This window comes from Cervus canadensis, chromosome 8, assembly GCF_019320065.1.
Source record: "Cervus canadensis isolate Bull #8, Minnesota chromosome 8, ASM1932006v1, whole genome shotgun sequence".
In the NCBI taxonomy this organism is placed as follows: Eukaryota; Metazoa; Chordata; class Mammalia; order Artiodactyla; family Cervidae; genus Cervus; species Cervus canadensis.
Window position 1 is genome coordinate 68307740 of NC_057393.1, and position 27286 is coordinate 68335025.

The window sequence follows — 27286 nt, forward strand, 5'->3', positions numbered from 1 at the left end:
TCCCACCCACACCAAAATGTTCTTGTTTTGCATCTCAGTGAGTGACACCACTATACACCAAGCCGATTTCCTGCATTCACTCTCCTTTCTCCTCTCATCCTTAAATGTAAAACTAAACACTAGCCACCTCCAGTCCACCTTCTATAAAGCTCTTACATTGGTCTACTTTTCATCTCTAGTAGTTTAGACCATCATCTTTTGAATTATTTTAACAGGTACTCTTGCTGCCACTTTAGCTTCCTACCAGTGCCTTTTCCACAATACTTCAAATGAGTAATTTGTTCATGTGATATTTTAAATGTCTGTTAATTTGCCAGGCACTGTTCTAGGATCTTGGAATTCAGCAATTAAAACACTTTCTACCCTAGTACAGGGAAGACATTAGACTATCCAGGTGGCCCAACAGTAAAGAATCCACCTGACAATGCAGGAGACTCAACAGATGCAATTCAATCCCTGGGTTGGGAAGATTCCCCTGGAGTAGGAAATGGCAATCCACTCCAGTACTCTTGCCTGGAAAATTCCATGAACAGAGGAGCCTGGTGGGCTACAGTCCATGGGGTTGCAAAGAGCTGGACACAACTGAGCACATGTACACACAGTAATATAAGTTGTTATGGAAACAAAGGTGATATGGACTGTTAGCCAATGAGGCAAGGTTGCTATTTTTAAACATGGTGGTCAGGAAAGACCTTCCTGAAAAGTCCTCCTTTGAGTAAAGATCTGAAGGTGAGAAATTGAGCCATGAAGACATTAGAGGAAGGATATCCCAGACAGACGAACAGCAAATACACAGGCTTTGACACAGGAGACTGTCTTATGTGTTCAAGGAAAAGGAAACTTCTTGGCTGGAGTAGAGAGAATGTAGAGAGCCATAGAAGACAAAGTCAGAGAAGTAGTATGGACCTGATTATGCAGCATTTATAAGGCCACTATAGCAAGTTTGGATAGTCTGTGTGAGATGGGATGGTTTTGAAGGAGTGACAAGATATGATTTAACAGGATTATTTAGAAAACAAACTGAAGGGAAAAAGTGGGAAGACGCATAAGGAAACTACTGTAATCACCATAGTAGGTGCTCAGTATACATCTGTGACTAGGAAAGTGATTCGCACATGGTTAATTTGGTATCTCATTACTATGAGCCAGATAACATTCTATATATTAAAATCACCTAATCCTCAGAACAACTCTGTGAGCTATTATTATTCCAATTCTTCAGATTAGAAATTGAAGTCTAGAGAGATTAATAATTTACCAAAGGTCACATACAATAAGGCAGTTTTGCTCAAGAGCCCATACTTTTGATCATTATGCAATACTATCTTGCACTAGGAGCTCAACAAACCACCATGACACTTAGTGCAAACCTCTAAAGACCTTGCAAGAAGCATGCACAGATGAAAACAAAAGGATTTTGATAAATCCTCAGATAGATACAGCTGAGAAACACAAAGACATGGGACTAGGAAACTTGAGATGCGAGAGTTCTGGCTGCCAGGGGAGCAGTCCCTGTGGAAGTTGTCCAGTGAGTGGCATAGAGTACAGATCACCAGAACACAGTGACCTGAGATTTAGGCAACAATCACTTCTTGCTATTAACATCAAAAGAGGGACAACTGGACATTGGGTACACGTCACAATCTAATTATCAATGTATTAGATAGATACAGGAGGAAAAGGAGCTTAAGTGACAGACGGGAGATGCCTCAGCAGAATTCAGAATGTGGTAAAATCTACAGAACAAATGGCCTGGCTTCTTCAAAAAATAAATTCCAAGAAAAAAACTGCCCTTCTAGAATTCCCCTTGCCAATACATGATAATAAAGAACAAAAACTACATATGCACTTACCTTCTGACTCAGCTATCCCACTGCTAGGAATCTACTCTGAAGATACCCCTCTGAAAGTACATAAATACACATATAACAAGATTTCTCACTGCAGCACTGTAATTGAAAAATACTGGAAACAACCTATGTGCCCATTCATAATAAGAAAAGGGTTGAATTAACTATAGTGTACCCACACAATGGAGTATGATGCAGTTGTAAAAACAAAAGATTTCTGTGAATGGATGTGATTTCCAGGGTATACTGATAAGACAAAAAAAGCTAGATTCAAGGAAGCATCTATGGGATGGTACCCTTCATGTTAATAGATTGGTTTTGTTCGTTGTGCTGTGATAATGGAAAACATTTATTAACACTGGTGGAAACTGAATAGAGAGTATACACAAACTTTGTTCTATTTTTGCAACATGTATCTAAGTACAAAATTAGTTCAAAATAAAGTCTTTTCAAGAAATGCAAGTGACCAATAAACTTAAGGTGTTAATCCTCACTCAATTAAAAGATGTAAATAAATCCATGTAATGCACCTAGCAAAGTGACAAAAAGAAGCCAACACCTAGTGTTACTGCTGCGGGGAAACAGGTTTCTCTCCTAGAGTGGAGGGTAGGACCATAAACTGGAACTGCTTTGGAGAGCAACTTGCACCAAAATTCAAAATTCATTCACTTTGACCCTGCAATTCTTTTATAGGATTTATCCTACAGTGGTGAGAAGTCAGCTAAGTACACAAAGATTTAAACAAAAACATTCATTTTAGGGCTGTTTACAGAATAACCAACATGACCATCTTATAGTGGCACATTTATACTGTAAGATGGCATAGTTATCAAAAATGGTACAGGGCCTTACCTGGTGGTCCAGTGGTTAAGATTCCACACTTCCACTGCAGGGCGTGTGGGTTCCATCCCCGGTTAGAGAACTAAAAAAAAAAAACAAAAAAAGACACAGAAAAAGATGCACATGCCCTAGAGGGAAAAGCAATTCAATAAACTGAAGGAATGATTCCAGTTTTGTAAATGAATCCCTGGAAGAGATGTTCACAAATATGTTGGATATATGGTGACTTACTTGCTTTCCTGTTTGGATATTTATATCTATCAGTTATTATTTTTAAAGTAAAAATTCCAAGCTTCAATTTTAGGGAAAAAAGTCACCAAAAACATAAATAGTAGTACTGGTAACTTTATTATGGCATAAAGATCTATTTGTATACATTAACTCAATTTTACAGTAAAAACACTTTATGTACAACTGTAAAGAAATGGCTGCACAGATAGTTCCAACATAAAAACTGGTTGTTTTTTACAAGTTCATTGAGTTGTCTGATACATAAATTGCAAAATACTTTCTCTGTAGAAAATGGTAAAAACGGTATTATTTCCCAGGCTAGCCCAATAAGCCCATTTAAACCATACAGTAGTTGAATTATACATTTATAAATGTGGTTTGAATTCTCGGACCCAGGAGAAACTTTAGCTTCATTTATTAAGTCAGTCATGTTGTCCTAAGCCGTGTAAAGTTAAATTCCCATTCATCTTCTCCCTTACTCTCTTGAGTATTTTCTCCTAAAGGACAAGTACACTGTCCTACTTGATAAACCAACCCATTCCTATCCAAACTTAAATGTTTGGATTGTTATTTAAGTATGCTCAGTATCTCAGCAAAAGCAGAATATAATAAAACGTGATCCACAAGGCAGGAGTTGTCGGTCATCAACTACCTAACTCCCTCTGGTTTGAATGGGAAACCATGAGGAGGTCAAGCGATAAAACTGACAAGTGGATCAAAGAAGAAACCAAGAGAATGTAAGAACACAGACATCCAGTCAGGATTCAAAGACAGAACTGAAATCTTAATAGAAAAAGAATGCTGTCTCAAGAACCAAGGAGTTGGTTATCTGAGAGCCCCTTACTGAAAAGGTGACTGAATAAGAAGCAGTTGGCTACAAAGACCCAGTCAGAGAAACCAGTGTCTAGCAAGATTTCAGTTGTTCAAAATAATTAAATGAAAGTAAGAAAGGCCATGTGTTTGAACTCCTCAAATCATCGTTTATTTCCTGAAATTTCCAGTACGTAATTTCTAGGAATCAAGGCAGGAAAACAAAGCTACTTTTAAGTTTCTGTATCTTGTGCGAAGTTTCCCAGAGAAATAACACGAGACCTTGCAGCAATACTGGCCAGGGGCTGTATTAGGTTCTTCAGTTCCCTCAAAGCAACAACTTAAAAATAACCATAGTTTGCTCTTAAAAAGAATTCTAGGTAGCTGCAACCTTTCAATGGAGTAGCAGTCTAATAGGAAGAGATTCTATACTGTGGCTATAGCAGCTAGGCTTTGAGAAACTAAACTGGATCGTTGTACCTAAAATCCCCAGCTTGCCCATTAGAAGTTAAACTCTAGAAACAGTAATGAACCATTAAGTTTTCACCATTTAAAAAAAAACTTTATCAAAGAAAAAAAAAAAACTTTATCATGCACCTTCACTCATTCTTCTCTTTGCTCTCAATATACGTTTCCTTCTTGCATGTAGAAAATATTTTCAGTGGTTTTTTGACTCTTCAGCAATGCAAATCTCTGCCCCCTATTCCCCTAGTTCCTTCTTGGTAAATAATGTTAATTTTCCAATAGGAGGTGGAGTACATTATCATCAAGCACCATTTATCTAGCCTCCTTATGCACGAAGAAAGTTATGGGGCCATGTTATACACCTGGAATTCCTTAAACATACTTACTTTCTAGTAAAATACTTGTATTTACACATATACATTATTTTTAAAATCTGTGAAGAATTCACTGAAGCATGAAATCACCTTTTATTGAGAAGCTAAAAATGTATCAAAATGCATATAACAATAGCTAATCTAAATACTATCTCCTATCAAATGCATCACCATCCTCCAAATCTAGAGCATATGCAGGCATAAACTGTATTAATCACAGTTAAGTGTGAAACCTTGCTTCGAAACATTGCTATTAATTCTCAGAAGATATACACTAGAACCACAGGAGTAACTGGAAGGCAAGTGGCTGAGGAATAGTTAGAAAACAAAGCTTTGAGTGCTCAAAGTGCTTCTCTAGAAACTACTGTATTCCCCATGGTATTCAGGAAGGGCACTATTAAGAATGAGTGTGAGTGATAGTTGCTCAGTCATGCCTGACTCTTTGCAACCCCATGGACTGTAGCCTGCCAGGCTCCTCTGTTCATGGAATTCTCCAGGCAAGATTACTGGAGTGGGTTGCCATTTCCTTCTCCAGGGGATCCTCCTGACCCAGGGATCCTGCATTGCAGTAGAGTCTTTACCATCTGAGCCACCAGGGAAGCCTACTATTAAGAGACATTTCTAAGTATAAAGACAAGTCAACTTAAAAAGTATCAGCAGATACATGCTTGACTTTATCTTATAATCTATTAATACATTAGAATATGTAATGAATCCATACACCTTTTCCAAAGGAATACCCAAGATGGAAGTAGCAATAAAGTTATAAATGACAGTCATCAGTCAGATGAAATAATTTAGATGAAGCTTTTCTCTCTCGAAGAGATGGGGACTGGGCAAGTGGTCAGGAAGGAAATACAATGTGCTTTTAACTTTGTATGAAAAATAATGTTCAGTTCCACATTGCTGAACACAGTTCTGTTTTTGCCAAATAAATCCTCTACTTCAAGTTACTGTCCAAATGCTTTATTAAAACTCCGCTTCTGGCCTTTGTTTTGGAATCTGTTACTTTTGTTGCCACCTCCTGATCGCTGTCCTCTGAAGCTTCGACTTCTTTCCCGCTGTCCCCTGACACCTCGGTTGCCCTCGCGCTGTCCCCTGAAGCCTCGACTGCCTTCCCGCTGTCCTCGGAAGTTGCGATATCCTTCCCGTGGACCTTCCAGCTCTGGTTGCTCCGTGGCCACAGAAAGCTGCCAGCGCCGTGAATCATGCCACTTTTCCTGTTGAGAGAAGGTACTGTTTTAATCTGCTGTGATTTCTACTGAATTTGGTTTTAAAAGGCATGAGAAAGACAATATTTTTACCCATTTTCTAAAGAAAAACCAGGTTGATAACCTAAGTGCTTAAAAGGTCACTGGTCAAAAATAAAGTATCACTATGCATACCCTCATCATTTATTCAATCTAGTAACTACAGGGTAGCCACAGCGTCAGGTAGTAAAACATAACTATACCATGTATAAACATATTTCTGACAGTACTGAGTAACGATATAGCAATTTGAAATGTCTATATAAACCCCCTGTAAAATCCATGGAGAAAAAACCTGGGTATTGTTCACAATGTTGTAAACAAAAACAGGAAGGCTGAATAAAGAAAAATATCAGTATAAAAAGAATAGCAGAAAGAGTAGTAAAATTTACTTCTTAATGGTCTTTTAGAGACTAGAGCTGTTGTTTCCCTATTATTCTGTGCTTTAAATAACAAACATTTTACAGTTTAAATACACATTAACTTCAAAATATAAGAGAAAAGAATACCTGTACTTCTGTTACTGACGCAGTAGGGATATCAAAGCAAACACCCTAGAAATCAAAACAAATGCAAGTTAATCCAGATTTTGACAAGAATTATAAAATGCACATTAATCAATACTCCAAAAGACTAGGTAATTATGTAAAAGACAAACAAAAAGATCAAAAAAAACCCATTTTAGACAAACTTTAGACCAAGCCTAACACACTACATCCCCAAAGAACAAAAGCAAAGCCAGGGGTATTTATGAAAGGACTCAAGACTACCTAGAATTGACTACAGATCATTCTTGGCTATTACACTATGCTAACCCTCATGGAGCAATCATTTTATAGCTGAGAAAACAAAGATTTGATGAGGCTAACTCACTTGTCTTAGGTCCCACAGTGGGTAAGAGCAGTTTTAAAAACTTGGTAAGCATAGCTCTAAAATAAAACCTATGGTTTAAAACCATTAAAATACACTGCCTTCCTGTAATCAGGATGACCTAACTAAAAGCAGAAAAATAAATTATACTGTTCATTTTCTAGTTTCTATAATTCAAGCTCCAATGAAAAGTATTTAAAAATTAAATATTATACAGGACAGTATCTTCGTTAACAAGCAGTGCCATCATTTCCAATTAAGAAGTCCTCAATCCCTGGTCAAGGAACTAAGATCCCATAAGCCACTGGATGCAGTCAAAAAAAGAAGAAGAAGAAAGTCCTCCTGTTTCTCAGTGTCCACAAAATAATCAAATTCCCCTTGTAAGCGACACAGACACTCCTCTCCCCTGGCTATCTTTAATTGCAGAATTTTGAGGAACATCCATTTCACCAACAATTTACCCAATTATAACCACAGATAGCATCAGGTACTGCTGGCTTTTGCCATCTGTGGGAATCTTGATTCACATATTAACTAACCATTCAATAAGAGGCACTCACTGCAGTATAGAGACATCTAGAACACAGTTTTGGTTCCTGAGTCGGCCATAGGCAAACACAGCAAGGCAAAATTTACAGGAAGAAACCCTAAGGATGCTGAAGTACACACAGAGGTGCCCCCATCTCTGCCATCTGGTCAGGGGAAGCTTCACAAAGACTTAAGGCTAAGCTGAGTCATAAAAGATACCATGGAGATAAGAAATACTATGTAAACAGCGGACTGTGCATACACTAGGATGAGAGAAAGCAAGATGTACTTGGCATTGTTGGACTGGAGGGTGCTGGTGGTGAGGAGATAGAAAGGAAGTTGCTAATGAGAACAGGAGCCAGCTAATGAAGAACCCCTATGTGAAAGCTGGGACTCTATCCCACAGATAATGTGCAGTTGCTTAAGGAGGTAAACAACACGGTCAGATAAGCAATGAGTTGAAGATAAACCTGATTTGGTTTACAAGGTCAGTAGTTCTCCAAGTATAGTCCATGTGCTACTGGAACCCTGAGATCTTTGAGGCATTCTACCAAGTAAACATGTTTTTATAATCCTACAATGTTCTCTGTCCTCTTCACTCTCTTAAGGGTAGAAGGTTTTCAAGACACTACATTACAGTTGATATCATTGTCTGACGACTAACAGAACATATTCTTATGCTTTATTAGAATTTCAGTCTTAATTTCTAATACATAAATATCAATAGGTATAACCCACATAAACAAAAGCATTTTGGTGTCCCTAACAATTTATTAAGAATGTAAAAAGGTCATTAGAGCAAAATACTTGAGAATTGCTATGATAGTCTATGCCATTATTAACTGACGGCCGGAGTCGGAAGAATTAACACTAGGTTCAAAAGGCAAGATTTTAGATTTTTAATTCAATTTTGAATATTTCTACATTAAGTTACTTAATAAACCCCATCTGGGTGGGGATGTCAGGGAAGTAGATGGATCTCCAAGTCTGGCACTTTATGCAGATAGTTCAGGCTATATACATCTGGGGCAGTTGCAATGACTAAGTGGCAACTGAGGGTCATGGAAAACACTGCCCAGAGAAGACTATCTACAGAATGAAAATGTGCAGCATCTGGTAGAACAGGGAAAAGCTACCACACAGTGTTTCACGGCCAGCATGAAGCTACTGAACCAAGGTGAGGTTACAACAGAGGCCTCAGCCTTACCTGCTTTCCTTTGAGAAAGACCATTCCCTTCACTTTGGAATCAATATCCTCACCCAGCTGCTCTTTAAGTTCTTTCCAAGCATAACTAATGTTTGGCATTTCAATTGAGCACCGCAAGATCATGGTCACAAAGCCCTATGGAAAGGGAACAAAGTTAAACTTTTACACTTGTCCTCATGTTTCTAAAATATTTATGAGAAAGTTCTTTCTAAAAACATACCCCTCTCACCCTGCCATTTTAGTATAAGTAAAACTGAGAAGCTCTGAGTAAGACTGGTGCATTGTGCTAGCGCTGGTATCCAGATCGTGACATTACACTTTTGTAAAATGTTACCACTGCAGGAAACTGGCAAAGTGTACAAGGAATCTCTCTGTATTAACTCTTACAATTTCACTAGAACCTACAATTATCTCAAAAATCTCAACTTTAAAAAAAAAAAAGAAAAGCATTACCTTTATAAGTTTCTAGGTATGCTGGCTAAAGGAATCATATGCGCTTACACTGTTTGTATGACTGGGTTTTTTTTTTTTTTTAGGATTAAGAAAAACTGACATACGATGCACATACTATAAAATCTGGCATTTTTAAAGTATACAATTCAGGGGGTTTTAGTATTTTCACAAGATCTACAATCATTACCAGTATTTAAAATTCCAGAATATGTCAGTATCCCTTTACCCCACCAAAACCCATATTCCCTTTAGCAATCACTGCCATTGCCCTCCTCCAGTAAGACACTGCAACCAGTAACTTTCTGTCTCTATGGATTTGTTAATATGTATCAACCTTCATGAAAAACTTAGAACAAGTGGGAAATTTCAATGGGACACTTTTATAAAGTGTCAGAAATTTGACAGGAACCCCTACCGCTTCTGAGTTGATCAAGGAGCGCTGGTCTACCGACGTGGCACCGGAAATGTGGGCCAGGGCTGCTGCCAGGGCTTCCACAGCCCCCTTCTCCTCAATCAGCTTCTCGGCTGATTGCTTGAAGTGACCGATCGCAGTGGGAGGCACAGAGTCCAAGAGCCTGTGGTTTGATGGAAAGTAGATTTGTTAGGAAAAAGGATAGTCAAAGTGGACAGATTTCATTTTCAAGACAGCACAATCTTGAGATCCAAATCTCAATCTTTCAAACCAAATCTTACACATGTGTAACATCATTTTGATGTAGTGTATAAAATTATCACATTTCTGTAGCAATAAATCCACTTCTTTGATTGTGTCTAATTCTAATTTACCATCTAACCAAGAAAAATTTATCCAAGAAAATAATAAATAAGACAAGTATTAAGATGTTCATCACACTGTTACAGAACGAGTATAAATAATTTTACAATGTGCACCAATATGGACTGGCTAAGGAAACCATAAAACAGATACAATGACATGCCATATTGCCACTAAAAATGTATCAATAAATGACAAGCTTTTACAATAAAGTATGTGTTACTTTTAGAATTAGAAAATACTACAGCTATTCTCATTCTGAAATAAAAGAACTCTCAAATCACGTTTTATCAGACCTTTCTGAGACTATACATTTGTTAGGAAATGACTATTATCTTGGTGATAAGAAATAAATGTCACATCTCAAAACTGAAAGAGATCACCCAAGACAAGGAGGAACAAGGCTACATGCAGCAGCTTCTTTTGGCAAGGCTGACGCTCTAGAGGCCTTCTCATGTACTGCTAGCATCTTGGTCTCTTTTCAACTTTCTGGCCATCTAACCCCAAATTTCCTTAACTGGCATCACAGGAAACCCTGTCTGCAGGATAAAGAAAAGCATGCCATGCTAAAATAAATTTGAAAAATGCTGAGTTAAATTCTTTTCATTTGCAAAACTTTCCTGAGCTACTAGTATGCTAATATTTAACATTTCTTCTGATTATGAACTCTTTTTTAAATTAAGTTTCTCACACATTTATAATAGTAACTATGAAAAACACTGTAAAAATGTTGCTCAGACTCTGGTTCTTAAGCAGGGGATGTAGCTCACCACTTGGAAACATTTGAAAAATGACTGGGACCTTTTTGGTGCCACCTCACTCAACCTCAAGAATATACTGCACAGCCAGGGATGCTAAACAGCTAAGTATCTTTGCCAATCAAAAAAATGGGCAGAAGACCCAGACACTTCCCCAAAGACATATGCATGGCCAACCAGCACATGAAGAAATGCTCAACATCACTAATCATCAGAAAAATGGAAAAGAAAACTACAATGACCATCACCCCGTAGCTGTCAGAATGGCTATTATCAAAATAAATAAATATCACAAATAAATGTTGGAGAGGATGTAGAAAAAAGGGAGCTCTTGTACACTGTTAATGGGAATGTAAATTGGTGCAGCCACTATAGGCAATAGTATGGAGGTTCCTCAAAAAACTAAATTACCAGGTGATATTTACTCCTGAGTAAATATCCAAAGAAAATGAGACCGCTAATTTGAAAAAATTTCATAGCAGCACTAGTCACAATTGCTAAGACATGGAAGCAACCTAAATGTCCATCAACCAATGAATGGATAAAGATGCGGTACATATACACAAGGGAATACTATTCAGTCATAAAAAAGAATTGAGTATTGCTATTTCCAACAACATGGATGACCTAGAGATTGTCATAATAAATGAAATCAGAGAAAGACAAATATCATATGTTATGACTCATATGTGGAATCTAAAAAAATAATGCAGATGAAACTATCTACAAAAAGGAAACAGACTCACAAACTTATGGTTACTAAAGGGGAATAGAGTGGCAGGACAGAAGGGATAAATTAGGAGTCTAAAACTAATACAATACAGTAAATCAACTATAGTTCAACAAAAACAATTAAGTATTCTTCAATTTATAGGACAACTGCACACACTGAAGAATGTTCTTGCCCTTACGCAAGTAGCACCTCCAATGATACTGTTAATCTAATCCTTACCATCTAGATATTTTCCATAACTTTTACCTACACCATATCTAAGATATAGTTATTTAAAATGCCCAACACAACCAAACTATTAATAATGGTTTCCTCTGGTAAACAGGATTGGGCACAATGTTCAGAAATGAGAATTTTTATTTTATACAATTTTACTCAGCACAGTCTATTTTTTTAACAAGGAGGTTATAAATTTTTTAAAACACTAAATAGAATACATTTTAATCTAAATTTCATTAATGCACAAAAACATGTAATAAATAGAGTAAGCATGAAACAAATCACAGCAGTGGTAAAGAACATACCTGATGGCATCTTTGCTAGAAGCTTTTATTATCTCTGTTGCAGAAGGAACACCTATTCGTTTAAATTTAATTCCCTACAAGGAAATGAACCATAATTTAATGTACAACATGGCCATCAATTATTTCTATTGAGACCAGCAGTCCCCCAATTTTCTAATACTTACCAAACATATTTGGTAAATATTTAAAGCAAACCTTTTATCTTAGAAAGGTTTTTAGATTTACAGAAAAGTTGCAAAGATAGTACACAGAGTTCCTGTCTACCTGCACCTATTACTTTGGTACATTTGTCAGAGCTAAGAAACCAACATTACTATTAACTGAACCCCAGGTTTCATTCACATTTCACTAGTTTTTCTAACATCCTTTCTTCTGTTGATATCTGACCAAGGGCACCACATTACATTTAGTTAACAATGTCTTCTTAGTCTTCTCTGATCTGTGACAATTTGTCTTTCCTGTTTCTCATGACCTTGACAGTTTTAAGGTGTGCTGGTCAGTATTTTGTAGAATGTCCCTCAATTTGAGAATATCAGTTTTTCATTCACCTATCACAGAAGAAAGTATAAAATTCTTCTGCAAGGAAAAGTGCCTTCTTTCTCATTAAAAAGTTTCTCCTTTTGACAGTCTCGTTCGTCTTTTACAGTTTTCAAGCAATTCTCCAAACTTCAAGTAACCCCCTAAACCTACACTGAAAATATTTCTGATGTATTCATTGTGTGTGCATCACTGTCTGAAAACTGCCTTTCAAACATCTCAATAAGAAAAGACCCCTTCTCATCATAAATATTAAGACAAAACCACTGCTTTCAAATGCGAAGTTATTCAAAAAGGCTTTAAATCATAGGACAATATATAAAACACATATTTAACAACAAGCTTTTACTCATGGCCACATGCTTAGAAATAAAATTTAAATAAATAAAGTTAATAAAAACCAAATAAAGAGACAAAGACTGACTTTGGAACTCAACATTAGCTGAATGAAGGCTAAGAAAACAGTTTTACCGCTTTCTGCTCCACTTGGACTAACTGGTATTCTTCTTTGTGTTGGTAAAAGCAGATGCAAACCCCGGTTCTTCCAGCTCTACCTGTTCGCCCGGAGCGATGAATGTAGGATTCAACATCCTATGGAAGTAAAACACGTCAGTGATACTGAGCCATGAAGAGAGGTAGTGCTGAGAGCCTACGCATGGCCGAGCGTGGTGGTGACAGACCTGGACCGAGCGGGGACAGTGCGAGGGAGGAGGCACCTAGGCATTCCAACTTTAAGAACTGAAAAAACTTTAAAACCTCTAGAACAGTGGTCTGTCCCTATGCAGTGGGTCAATCTGCAAAAAGTATTGCTTTTTTAAAAAAGCATTATTTTATTTAACCCACTATATCCAAAAGTTTGCCATTTCAGTATGCTATTTCTACAAAACATGTTATCAATGAGACATTATACATTCTTTTCCCACAAGTCTTTCAAAACTACTGTGCATAATAGAAAGTTCACATTTTTTAAAAATCCAATGTGTATTTCATACTGACAGTACATACAAGTCAATTAAGACCAGTTGCATTTCAAGTACTGAACAGCTCCACGTGCCTGTGGTGCTCATGCTAGACAGCACAGGTATACAGGCTTACTTAAGTAATGTCTATGTTACACACTTATGGGACATTCTGTGTAAGAAATGGTGACTTTGCAGTAATGTATTTTTCCATCACTGTAAACATTAATCCTGAGGGATTTGCCAAATTTGGGGGTAATGGGGTCTTCATGCTTGAAGTGATGGGAACAAGCTTCTTCAGACTAACTTTTAAGTAAGGGTCCACACACACCACATAAACTGTTCATCAAGGACCTCTTTGGGAAGTTCCCATCACCCAAGCAGTTTTAACCAGAGGTTGTTAACTACAGGTTAACAGGTTGTTAACTACAGGTTAACAACTACAGGTTGTTAACTACAGGTTGTCTCGCTTCTCTATTCTCTAGCTCTCAAGTTTATCTACCCTACCACACCCCATCTAAGCCTTACCAACTTCAAAGTCCAGTTCAAAATTGCACTACCCCCATCCAGCAACCTTTCAGGACAACGCTCTGACCAGAATCTATCTTTCCAACCTCTGCCCACTCACGACACTGTCAGTTCTGAGAGGTGGGGACATATGACAAGTTCATTTTAAAATCACCCTTAGCAACCTAACACCCCAAAGAAAGCTATCACTAATCATCTGAAAAGAAGCAATACAACTTCCAATTTGTTTCAGCCTCCAAAAGAAACAACAAAATAAAAGCTAAGTGTAGCTTTGCACAATAGAAGTATCATAGCCAATGAAGTTTATCCGAGGTGAATTACTAATTGGGGAGGAAAAAAATCTAACTGTAAAACCCTTACCTTTGGTGGAGAACTTTGAACAACCAGATCAACCTCGGGGATGTCTAACCCACGTGCAGCAACATTGGTCGCAACCAAAACTCCAAAATCACCATTTCTAAAACCCTTCAGGGTGATTTCCCTTTGCTTCTGTGGAATGTCTCCATGTAACGACTGGGCATCCTGCCAAAGAAACAAGCTCACTTAAGAATACCAGATCATACAATGCAGGTACTTTTAAAATCATCAATTAAAAAAATAAATAAATAAAATAAAATCATCAATTAGGCCTATAAAGACATTCACATTTTGGTGACACCTCTGCTGAAAATAATATAAAGGGAAAAATATGCCTTCTGTGGACAAGCCTCAAATTTTCAATGGTATTCCACTATTTGTTGTCATTCAGTCACTAAGTCGTGTCTGACTCTTTGCAACCCCATGAACTGTAGCATGCCAGGCTTCCCTGTCCTTTACTATTCAACTACACCAAATATGAGTGATCAAATATTTGTCAGGGTAACCTTGGGTCTGAGTCACGCTTTCTTCATCTGTAAGATAAGATGGGCAAATCAGATGAACTCTAAGATGTATACTCTATTAACTGAAAGATGCTGTCTCCTTATGGGAAGAGAAGGTAAAGACCAACCTGTCTTATAGCCACATTCTGTGACAACTCCTGGGCTTCTTTCTTCGTTTCACAAAATATGATAGTGCGCCCTTGGAAACCACTGTACACTCGGATAACGTCTCCAATAACTGCTGCCCTCTGAGTCCAGTGGCACTTGATAGCCAGATGCTTAGGAAAGAGGGAAAAAAGATTATTCAGTAAAGCCTCGCTAGAATCTAAAATCATCCGCCCAACTCTAATGATACTAAAGGCAATTGTTTAAGCCTGACTAGAGAAAACCACCACCACTGTTTAGAGGGGAAAAAAACTAAACAACTAAAGCAGAGAGCCTTTCCTCGTTCACCAAGAGTACCCGGCTTCTTTATCCATTTTCTGACCTAACCCAGAAAATGTAAGAAAAGAAATGCTGTTCCTAACTTCCCACAAGAAACCAAATGACAGACAGCAGGAAAGCCTGTGTGTTCTGTTCTTTCATCCACTGAAATGTGCAATCAGGAGTCAGTCTCCGTACAGGTCTGTTGCTCGGATGCAATAAATTCCACTAGGTACCGGACGCTAAGATAAAAACAGCTTCAGCACCAACACTAGGATTCTGTTGCCCTCTAATGTATAAACTCAAGGTATAATGTCACTCCACTTACTAATTTATATAGATTTAAGTTCCAAAAGATTCTTCAATCAGGCAACCAGATGATGAAATTCAGAAAATACAGATACCATATACCACTCAATTAGAAACATAACTTTACTTGACTTTTCACATAGATTTAGTACTTATCTGGAAAAGGAGTTTGTATTTGCAGTCTAAATACGTTCAGACAGGGAAAAACATTATATATTATTTGTAACTAATGCCAACAACTGAATGAATCATTTACCTCTACAGTTATCGCCGTTTTCTGTGTCTTTTTACCAATTAGGTCCACTTGTTCATATGTAGATTTCATGTATTTCTTAGCAACATTAAACACCCAATAGGGGCAAGTTGCAGAAAAAAGCAATGTTTGAGGATTGTCTTCTGAATCTTTGAGGGGAAAAAAAAAAGTATGAATAATTCAAAATAGCCTACACAGACAGAATTCCACCTCACCCAATTTTTCCAGGGTCCACCCAACATTCTACAAGAAAAACACTTTTGACACCAAGTCAGGCATTGAGGACATAAAAATTAAAGACACCAAGGTTCCCAGTGGGCAAAGAAAAATTGCCTTAATTATTTAAGTAAAGGATTCTTGAAATACCCAGAGAACTTAGTTATTTTGCTTTCTAACCATTGGCCCTTACAAACCACGAGGAAAATCTGTCCTTTCTAATGAGACCTACTAAGTGGTTAACACCAATTAAACAGGCCCAATAACCAACGAATTTAAATCACTAAATAACCTGTAATCAACACAACAGATTCTGTACTCATCTACTCTCCCAAGCATTTCCTCAACATTTGGAGGCTAGAATTCTAATTTATTCATTTTTTGAGGTCAGACACTAAAAGTAACTCCCCAACCTCAATTTTCTTAAGTTTGCTCTTAGCATACCACTGCATTTTCCTATATTTCAAATAGTAGCATAACTGACAGAACCCTTCTGAGAGCAACCTGACAGTGTATATTGAGGAACATGAACTATTTATACCTTTCAAATCAGATCTCCTTTGTGGGAATCTATCGTTAAGAACTAATTTTGAATATTGTTGTTTGAAGTAAGCTGTCTACATAAAAATGTATGTAAGCAGATTTATATTATGCAAAAATTAAAATATATAGACAGATTATCATGGCACAAATACTTCATGGAGTTTTACACGTACAGTATGATTACAGTTAATATACACAATAGCACAAATCAGGAATAAACCAAAAACAAAGTATACCAACCTGGCTTCTCTTATTTTCCCAAATTTTCTCTATTATAATTATGTGCAAATCATGGAAATTTCCTGCCAACTTCCTAAGGCTTCATTTAACTTTTAAGACTACTTAATCACTACCCTTCCTCCGATCCCTTATGCCAGTCCTTGAATGTGGAATTTACCTTTCTTGTATGCTACACATAAAATCTCTTCCACTTGATCAGCAAAGCCCATATCCAACATCTGATCAACTTCATCCAGGACAACATGCTTAAGTTTGGTGAGATCTAGCTTGCCATTCTGCAGGTGGTCTTTGATACGACCTGGTGTCCCAACCAGGATATCGATCCCATTCTTCATGCGTTCAACTGTAAAGAACACCAATGATGAGATATGCTGGATTTTTAAGTCCTTTTATTAATCTGGAACACCAATTTGATATATTTTTATTCTAAAATATTAACTACAAGTATTAATACAAGGTACTATGCCAAGTACTTTAGAGACACTCAAAGCACTCCTTGACCTACTGGGGAAATATGTAAGAAATGACAGTCCAGAGACTTCCCTTGCAGTCAGTGGTTAAGACTCCATACTCCCAGTGCAGGGGGCAGGGGTTCAATCCTTGGTGGGGGAACTGAAGATCCCACATACCACACAGTGTTAGTGAGATGGACAAAAATAGAGTGGCAGTCCAGTGTACTACATGACATAACAAAAAACATGCACCAATGAGGGATGGTAGCACCAGGAAAGAGATTATTTCCTTTACTGGTGGAGGGTGTCAATATTTCACAAAGTGAAAATAAGTATCTTAAAAAATAGTAACTTCCTATAGGCAAGAATGCCAGGAGAAATATCAATAACCTCAGATATACAGATGACACCACACTTATGGCAGAAAATGAAAAGGAACGAAAGAGCCTCTTGATGAAGGTGAAAGAGGAAAGTGAAGAAGCTGGCTTTAAACTCAACGTCCAAAAAACTAACATCACAGCATCCGGTCCCATCATTTCATGGCAAATAGATGAGGAAACCATGGAAACAGTAACACTTTTTCTTGGGCTCTAAAATCACTGCAGATGCTGACTCCAGCCATGAAATTAAAGGAAGCTTGCTCCTTGGAAAAAAACCTACAACAAACCTAGACAGTACATTAAAAAACAGAGATATTACTTTGCTGACAAAGGTCCGACTAGTCAAAGCTATGGCTTTTCCAGTAGTCATGTATGGATGTGAGAGCTGGACCATAAAGAAGGCTGAGCACCAAAGAATTGATGTTTTTGAACTGTGGTGTTAGAGAAGACTCTTGAGAGTCCCTTGGACTGCAACGAGATCAAATGAGTCAATCCTATATGAAGTCAATCCTGAATATTCATCTGATCCTGAAGCTCCAATACTTTGACCACCTGTCACAAAGAGCCAACTCACTCAAAACGACCCTGATGCTGGGAAAGACTGAAGGCAGGAGAAGGGGACAACAGAGGATAAGATGGCTGGATGGCATCACCAACTCGATGGACATGAGTTTGAGCAAGCTCCGGGAGAGAGTAAAGGACAGGGAAGCCTGGCATGCTGCAGTCCATGGGTCGCAAAGAGTCGGGCACGACTGAGCAACTGAACAACAACATAGGCAAGCAGGTATAGGAAGACGGGCAAGTATTACAACAAAGTGCAGAGATGTTCAGAAAAGTGGGGTTCAATGTAACTGGGGTGAGATGGTAATGATACAACTTTTTTTCTATCCTTTTTTTGAAAATTAATTTTTACTGCTGTATAGTTGATTCACAATGCTGTGTTAGTTCCAGGTGCACAGCCAAGTGTCCCCTGTGCTATTCGGTAGGTTCTTATTAGTTATCTAGATGTAACTTTCCATCGTTACTGTAGTTGAGGAATCTACTGCTAGGTACTCGACATACTTACCCAATTTCATCCTCACAGCACTGCAGGGCGAGTTTAGCAATCCTACATGAATAAACTAAAGTGCAGAAAAATCCAGCAACTTAAACTAAAAAATCACTCAGGTACTCTGTGAGCAGAGGTTAGAGGCAAACCCATGCCGTTCTGATGCCAAAGCCTATGTTAGTTCCACCAAAACTGAAAAAGAGATAATCACAATCCTTGTGTGCCAATACTAAGTCTTCTTTTGTCATTTTTTATATTATTTGTAAATTTTTATTTTATATTGGAGTAAGCTGCCACTGCCCAGCATCCTGAGAGAGTATCAAACTGCATTTCACTAGCCCAGGAAAAGACAGAAATTCAAAGTATAGTTGCTACTATGTATCACTTTTTTTTTTTAATGTATCACTTTTGTACCACTGTAAAGTCAAGAACTCAGGGAGCTTTAGTAGCTCTTTGGCTACATGAGTATCATATTGGTAGGGTAAATTCCTATAAAGTAGAATTATTAAGTAAAAGGGTATATGTATTTCAATTTAAGGAGGTGGTTTAATTCTCTAGTAGTAAAGAATATGCCTGTTTTCTCATTCAAGGAATTATCAAACTATCTTTTATCCTTTGATAGTCTAACAGGTAAAATACTCATTATAATTTTAATTTACATCTCTAATTGTGAATGAAACTGAATTTTATTTCATATATTATAATCCACTTTCTTATAATGTGAAATATTAATGCTCTCTGTTTCATCTTTAATCTTTTCCTTATTGACATACATATTAAGGGCTTCTCTGGTGGCTCAGCAGTAAAGGATCTACCTGCCAATGCAGGAGATCCATCTGCCAATGGATTCCATCTCTGTGTTGGGAAGATCACCTGGAGAAGGAAATGGCAACCTGCTCCAGTATTCTTGCCTGGAAAACCCCATGGACAGAGGAGGCTGGTGGGCTATAGTCCACAAGGTCACAGAGAGTCAGACACAACTTAGCAACTGAACAACAACAGCTGATTTACAATGTTGTTTTAGTATCAGGTAGATAGCAATGTGATTCAGTTATACATATACATATATCTATTCTTTTTCAGATTCTTTCCGTATACAGGTTATCACAGAGTATTGAGTTTCCTGTACTATACTGGAGCACCTTATTGATTATGTTTTATATACAGAAGCGTGCAGATGTTAAGCCCAACCTCCTAACTTATTTCCCACCCACCACCCCTGCCACCTTTCCCTTCTGATAACATAAGTTCGTTTTCTTCCTTTTCGGGTTCCAGGGGATGGAGGCTGGGGGTGGAGTGGGCTGTGTGGCTTGCAGGATCTTAGTTTCCTGATCAGGGACCAACTGGGGCCCCGGCATTGAAAGCACTGAGTCCCGATCACTGGACCACCAGGGACTTCACAAATATGAGTTTGTTTTCTGAGAGTCTGTTTCTGTTTTGTAAATACATTCACTTGTTTCATTTCTTTAGATTGCATATATAAGTGATACCACATATTTGTCTTTCTCTGCCTGAGTTATTTAGTATGATAATCTCTAGCTTCATCCATCTCACTGCAACTGACATTATTTCATTCTTTTTATGGCTGAGTAGTATTCCATTGTATATATGACCATATCTTTACTCATTCATCTGTCCAATATGAAGACTTTCAAAATGCTTAAGTCCCTTCCTGAATTATGTATCTGACCTACAAAATAAAGTTTCTAGGTCTTAAATTGGGAAATAATGGAATATTATAGGAAGGGATACATATGGCTCTTGGCACCAGAGAAAAGAAAGGCTGTCTACAGTAAAAAGAGGCAAAGACCCAAGGTTTTTGACAGATAAAAATAATAACCTTGAGTTCTGACTTTCTAGTTCCTGGACTCTGTCCTCTTAGGCTCAGTAAGGCATTACTGCAGCCTTTAGGTAAACACAGATAAATAATAACAAAAGTCCTAAGATCCATGTACAGATCTGACACATCATCATGCAGGACCGTGTGCCTGACCATCTTTAAACAATAACGGCAAAAGAGAGAGCTCCCTGGTGGTCTAGTGGTTAGGATTAAGCACTTTCACTCACTGCCATGGCCCAGGGTCCATCCCTGGTTGGGGAACTGACATCCTGCAAGCCACACAACATGACCAAAAAATAAAGAAGGAAAAAAAAAAGACAAAAGAAAACCACCATAAATGACTAAATCAGGTAGGAAAAGACAGATGTCAGAAGTCAGAAGTTCAATCAGGTCACCTTAAAAGTAGACGGCATTTTCCTTTCCTCACTTGTGGATTAACTTACTTTGTCCTCCATACGGAGTTCCACCATAAAAACAAGCTACTGCCAGCTTTTTTGTGATGTCGCTGAAGTCTCTGCTTACTTGACTTGCCAACTCCCTTGTGGGTGCAAGAACCAGTACCTGAAAAGAAAAACTAATAATGGAATCCAAAGTATTATGCAATAATTGTTTAATAAATTTCCAATGCACCAGGAGGTTCAACTCATCCTAAAAATTACTTTCAAAATATCTATAATAATATCTACAATAATACACAACAGATTTCTAAAACCAAAAGGTAGAGCCTAGATTTAAATTCAGGTAGCCAGGATACAAAATCTATAGTCTGAAATCTCCACACTGCAGTGAAATGGAAGTAGAATGGAAGTCAGAAGAGTAAGAGCAGACCAATATGGTGAAGGGCTTTGAATCATAACGAAACACAACACACAACCACAGCAGACCCTCAAATAGGGTAACAGCATGAAAACAAATGTGATTTAAGAACAACCTCATACATCCATTCAACAGGTATTTACTGAACATCCATTATGTACCAGGCACTATTCCAGGTGCTAGAATAATTTATTGTTACAGCTGCTGAAACTGCAGACAAGTAACAGTAAACAAATGAATGAATGAGGACGGGGCATGGATACTGGAAAGCCCGTGAATGAGGTAAGGCCAAACAGTCAGGAACAACAACCCAAAGCCAAGGTGACAACACAGGCGTTTCAGGGAGGTCAAGGTCTGGCAAACGCCAAGTTCTTCAGAAATGAGCTCAGCAAGCACCATCCTGATCAGAGGCTTGGCCTCTCCACATCTAATACTCCTTCCTATTCAGGCATCTCTATTAAAAACGCTTTCCCCATTTTAGGCAAAAATGGAGACACTTGACAATATCCTTGAGCCCCAGGGACATCTAAGAGTCTTAAAGAAATATAGAAGGATTAATAATAGAGGTGATCATTACCATGGAACAAATTACAATATTTAAATACATAAGGTTTGCGGTCAACAGTCTTAAAAGAATTATCCTGATTTATACCTTCAGATAAAGATCTCTAGTAAAAAAGATCTTAAGAAAAAGGCCTTAAGAACTCAAAACTGTAAAACAAAGGGATATATAAGTGATGTCCAAGCAATGTCTCTTTCTTGTGTGGACTTGGAACCTGTAAACTCTAAAGACTGTGTTAAAAATACTTACCTGAGGGGCACGCCCTCTCTTCCGGTCTTGCACTTCTCCAAGAAGTTTCTCAACCAAAGGGATAGCAAAGGAGAATGTCTTTCCAGTTCCTGTCCGCGCCTGTGCAATCAAATCCTTCCCACTATAGACATGGTGAAACGTCTTTGCTTGTATAGGAAACAGGAAGGTCACCCCACGGGCTGTGAACAAATGAGCCATGTTACCTGACTGTGCAGTTCTTAAAGCCCCAGCCATACTGGAGGATGAAAGCATAGTCAGGCTTCTGATCCTGCAGAATTCTAGAATTCTACATTCTGGTCACATCTTTACAAAGTTAAGTTCAAATATATTCTGGCAATGAAGAATCTTCTTGACCAAAAAATATCAATAAACTTTAAAGCACTAAAGTACAGTAAATACTTATTATCTTAAGAGATGAAGCCCCTTGTCACGAAATCTCATACACAGGCCAATATAAGCTCAAAAATCAGGGTTTCGCTGTCTTGACTGCACCACACCTGATTCAGAAAACACCTAAGTTGAGCATCTGTGACTTCCTACTTGGTTCACAGGCACAATACTAACATGAGTCAGGCTAGTATCATTAACCTAGAGATGCCTTAAGAAGTGCAAGAGGGTAAAAAAGAAAATACCAACATGGCATCAACTATTTAACTGCACCAGTACTATCAGCCATTATACCTCTGAATATACATAATGTATTTTCTATTTTTTTGACTATACTATATTGAATAAATTTTAATCATTCATTTAAGAGGCAGTAAAGGCCATCACTAGTTTAGTCCTTTACCAAATATACAGACCTACTTCATTATATGGCTGCGTATATCATCTCCAATAAGAACATGTCCCAGTTTATCTCAACAAAATCAGTAGAGTGCTTCCAAATAACGTGTTCTAACATTATACAATATTTCCAAGAATATTACCTTTAAGAAGTTTAATAGTTTCTTCAGATATGGGGAAATTAGAGAAAGCTCCTTCTTTTTGCTCCACAGTCATTTCCTATCAAATAAAGCACCACAGAAAGAAATCAGTAACTTTATCCCTACAGGTTAAAAACAGAAAGCCTTCTAAGAAATTATCCTAAAACATTTCTTCTAAATCAACCAAAAAGATACAAACACTCTGGTAAGTAAATCAAGATCTGAAAAGGATAAAGATGATAGTAATCTATAAAACCCTAACAGAAGAAAATTTTGTGGCAAATATATACAGCACTGATATACCACATATGGCTAGTGAAAGTAGATTCAGTCTCAACTAAGAACTTTTCCAGTTATTCCAAATCAACAATACACTGGTGAACAGGTTATTAACCACTTCCCATAGCAACATCTTTCATACATATATCCACAGAAAATAAGGGATAAGCATTTATGACAAGTGATTACACTGGCACTATGTGAATGTCCCAAAATCTGAATGTCCAACAACTGAATAATTAAGTGAATTTCTAAACATCTATATGATGGATTACATAACTACTAAAAATATTTAACATTTAAAAGGAAAATCCTATATGGAATTTAGAAAGATGGTAACGATAGCCCTATATGCAAAACAGAAAAAGAGACATAGAAGTACAGAACAGACTTTTGAACTCTGTGGGAGAAGGTGAGGGTGGGATGTTTCGAAAGAACAGCATGTATATTATCTATGGTGAAACAGATCACCAGCCCAGGTGGGATGCATGAGACAAGTGCTCGGGCCTGGTGCACTGGGAAGACCCAGAGGAATCGGGTGGAGAGGGAGGTGGGAGGGGGGATCGGGATGGGGAATACGTGTAACTCTATGGCTGATTCATATCAATGTATGACAAAATCCACTGAAATGCTGTGAAGTAATTAGCCTCCAACTAATAAAAATAAATAAATAAATAAAAGGAAAATCCTTATATAAAAATATAGGCAACGGGCTTCCCTGGTGGCTTAGTGGTAAACAATCCACTTGCCAAATCAGGAGACATAAATTCAATCCCCAGTCAGGAAAGATCCCACCTGCCACAGAGCAACTAAACCCATCCACCACAACTATTGAGCCTGTGCTCTAGAGCCTGGGAGCTACAACTACTGAGCCCAAGTGCCATAACTACTGAAACCAGCGAGCCTTAAAACCCATGCTCCCCAACAAGAGAAGCCACCACAATGAGAAGCCCAAGTACGCCATCCAAGAGTAGTCCATGGAGCAACAAAGACTCAGCACAGTCATATATAAATAAAAATATTTTAAAAATAAAAATATAGGTAAGCTAGGAAAAGGCAAGATACAATATTGATAAAATTATAATCTGACAAAAAATAGCTGTATATGGTTTTTATAATCAGGAAAAAATTTTAAATGTTGATTACAACCCTACGGCAAAGAGAAATTTACTAGATTTAGCATTTTTCTTTGATGACCGAGCTTCTGAAAAAACAGTATTAGCTTCCAAAGGGACATTTAAGCATCGTATTCAACTCAAGTTAGTTAATGACCTAAACAAAAAGACTTGTGCAATCAAGCAAGCACCTTTTCAGTGGTTCCACTTAATAATGATTTACTAGGTGAAACCCTCAGAGGGACGCTGGAGCACATATGCGTAACTATATACCTCCTGTTGATTTCTGACTTGAAAATAAGCAGATCAAGTGTGGAGAGAAGACATTCTCTAAACTTAAACCTTGCAAAGGAGGCATTCTGACACTGCAGTTTTTAAAATACTCACCCTGCACCTCAAGAGAGGTGCTATCCTCTTGATAAGTGCTGACACATCCAATTTCCTCCCATTATTAAATAATATGTGTAACAATTATATACTTATTTACCTGAATCAACATCAAAAGATACATTCTACATATTAAAATACAACTTTACCTGCTTTAACTCACTGTTTTCTTCACTGGCAGCTTCCGTGGAGTTGGAGTCAGGTCCAGAGTCAGGGAATCCATTCTTGAGGTTGGGGCTTTTCTCTTGAATTTCTCCATTTATTTCTTTTTCTTTCTTCATCTTTTTGGGCTTAGATGTACCCAATTCTTCCTCAGAAGGCTCTTCATTTTTTATAACTTTTTTGGTTTTAGGAGAAACAACTGTCTTTTCACAGGGCTCCTTTGATTTTTTCGAACTTTTAGTTTTAGGAGAAATAATGTCATCTAGAGATGGCTCCTCTTTCTTTTTTGCCTTTTTAGATTTAGGAGAATCCACGTCAACCTCAGAAGTCTCTTTCTTCTTAACCTTTTTAGCTTTGGAAGAAATCATTTCTTCCTTTTCTTCTGCTGCCTCTTCAGTCTTACTAGATTTTGGCTTCTCTTTTTTACCTTTCTAAAAAATAAAGACAATGCAAAAGCTGAGCAAAGCACTGATACAGTTGCATAATACATTAATTATGCATTATTTCAAGATCACATAATTATGAAAAATACAATTTGGAGGCATTTTTCAACATGTGTATTTGCACTGAGGCAAAAATCAAACAGTATGTTTTTTAATACTGTTTCTTGGCTAACATGGAGAGAATAATGTACCAATAACTTCATTAGCTTGTAAGAGAATGCTTCTTGGTAACTATTCAATTGTACAAGCTGTACAGTCCAATTTTTACAAGGGACTTGGAATGGCTCACAGGATTCTCCAACATGTTCTAAACCACAAACTACAGGAAGTGATCAAGAACAATTTAACTTAATTTAAACTTGATTAAGTTAATATGACCATGTATGTCCACAGATAGATGATATTAAGCAGATTTCTTTCTCTGCTTGAAGCCCTCTACAGGTAAAAAAGAGATTCATAATCTCTGCCTTGCTTTTCTCACAAATGCAAAGAAATTGACATATAGACACTTTATGAACCAAAAAGTTGTAAAAACCCAAACTATCACCTCATGCATAAAAAAGATATACCTAACTTAAAGGGAAAAACAGCACAAAATCACAAGAAAATGGAACAAGGGAAACCTCAAAACCAAACTGGATTACAGTTCCTACTTGAAATGTCTGACCACCTCCAACTTTTCATATTTCTGAAAACTTGGTTATTAGTGAAAATGTGTTTTACCTTCTGTTAAAACTTCTGTGGCAGAGCCTCAGGCCAAGGCAAGAAATATGGGGACTATTTCATCGAGCTGAAATCTGCCTCCATAAAACTTCAGGTCTGGCCTCTGCTCTTAAATCGTGGATGAATGGTAATCTCTCTCATATGACCTATCCTTCAGACAGCTAAAAAACAATCTGGTCCACTCCATCTTGAGGCTTCAATTCTATCATCCCTTTGTTCCACCAATGAGAGCGGATTTTCAGTCCCTGTGAACTGCTTTGGAATGCAGTGGAGTTTGCAGGTTATATGCTTTCTAACTTCAGCATCCCACAACTGAATAGGCTGGCCGATGCAAGACTAGGAAACCAGGACTACTTCCTCCCCTTGGGGACAAGTCTCTGCTACCTCCGCTTCCTACAACACCAAAATATTGCTGCTGGAAAACTCTCCCGTTAAAAAGACTCAGAAACAGCAGGAAAGAAACTCTAAGTCATGAACAACACAAGTTTCTAGGGACAATCTTTGTTCTCTCTGACCTTACCTCAGAACAGAGAATCAGTCACAAGTTAAATCGCTTTCTAAGGAAGTAACAGCAAGGAAGCAGACAGCTATCGAGGTAACTTAAGACTACCGCACACTGCTGGCCTATATTAAAAAAAAAAAAAAAAATACGGTGTGCAGTTAGCACAACACGTCTACATTTCCACGGGAAATCTGGCCAACAAATATTAAGAGGAACTGAACTACTTTTTCGTCTAAGGGCCGCTTTCCGGAAAACTGTATTCCCACCACTAGGGTAAAAAATGTCACGACGGACGCTACCCACGTGTGCAAGATGGGTTTCTGGCTGCGCCACTTCTGGAGGAAGCGCTGGTCCCTCTTTTGATTTACAATTCCCTCCACGCACTCTCACGCCGGGAGGTCCGAGTCTGGGCCAAAATGTGGGGCCTAACGGTGACCGGGTGCCGGACGTCCAGACTCTGGGGCCACGTGGGACACCGGCCGGCTCACTAGTTCACATCTGCCCGGACTTCTCGGCAACGCGCACACCGCCCATGGAGAGCACCGACCATTCCCGAAACCCACTGGTCGAAACCCACGCGGGTCTCCGGCCGGGCAGGGTCCGCGCCGCGCGCCTTGTTCCCCGGCCCGGGCTCCCACTCTTAGCGCCCGGCCTCTCGTCCTGCCTGGTCCCAAGTCCCTCGGCCCTCAGTGGTACCTTCTCATTTTGTTTTCGCGGCATCTCCACTTTTGCCACGGCTACGTCTGACTCCAAATCCGCGTCACTAAGAAGTTTCCCCGGCATCACTCAGCACAAGCTGGGCAGGCCGACCAGTCTCGTCTACCGCGTGGAGAGGAAAAGAAAACGCTGCCCCTACAGCCCACCCA

The 27286-nt window shown here is 38.2% G+C and overlaps 1 protein-coding gene across 2 annotated transcripts; it reads right to left on the reverse strand.

The window, feature by feature from the left end:
* Window positions 1-3019: 3019 nt before the first annotated feature.
* Window positions 3020-27286, reverse strand: DDX21 (DExD-box helicase 21). 2 transcript variants are annotated; one of them, XM_043476760.1, is made up of 16 exons: window positions 27117-27251; window positions 26439-26542; window positions 24740-25183; window positions 22813-22888; window positions 21884-22062; window positions 20700-20817; window positions 16694-16879; window positions 15541-15686; window positions 14681-14830; window positions 14053-14214; window positions 12677-12796; window positions 11669-11742; window positions 9294-9453; window positions 8426-8560; window positions 6330-6374; window positions 3020-5790 (listed from the first exon to the last, which is right to left on the reverse strand). In XM_043476760.1, the coding sequence occupies exons 3-16, from the start codon at window positions 25118-25120 to the stop codon at window positions 5521-5523; spliced, it is 2202 nt and encodes a 733-aa protein (XP_043332695.1). In that variant the 5' UTR covers window positions 25121-25183; window positions 26439-26542; window positions 27117-27251; the 3' UTR covers window positions 3020-5520. The 2 variants fall into 2 exon arrangements, with proteins under 2 accessions (XP_043332695.1, XP_043332694.1); XM_043476759.1 differs by lacking the exon at window positions 26439-26542 and having other exon boundaries at window positions 27117-27286.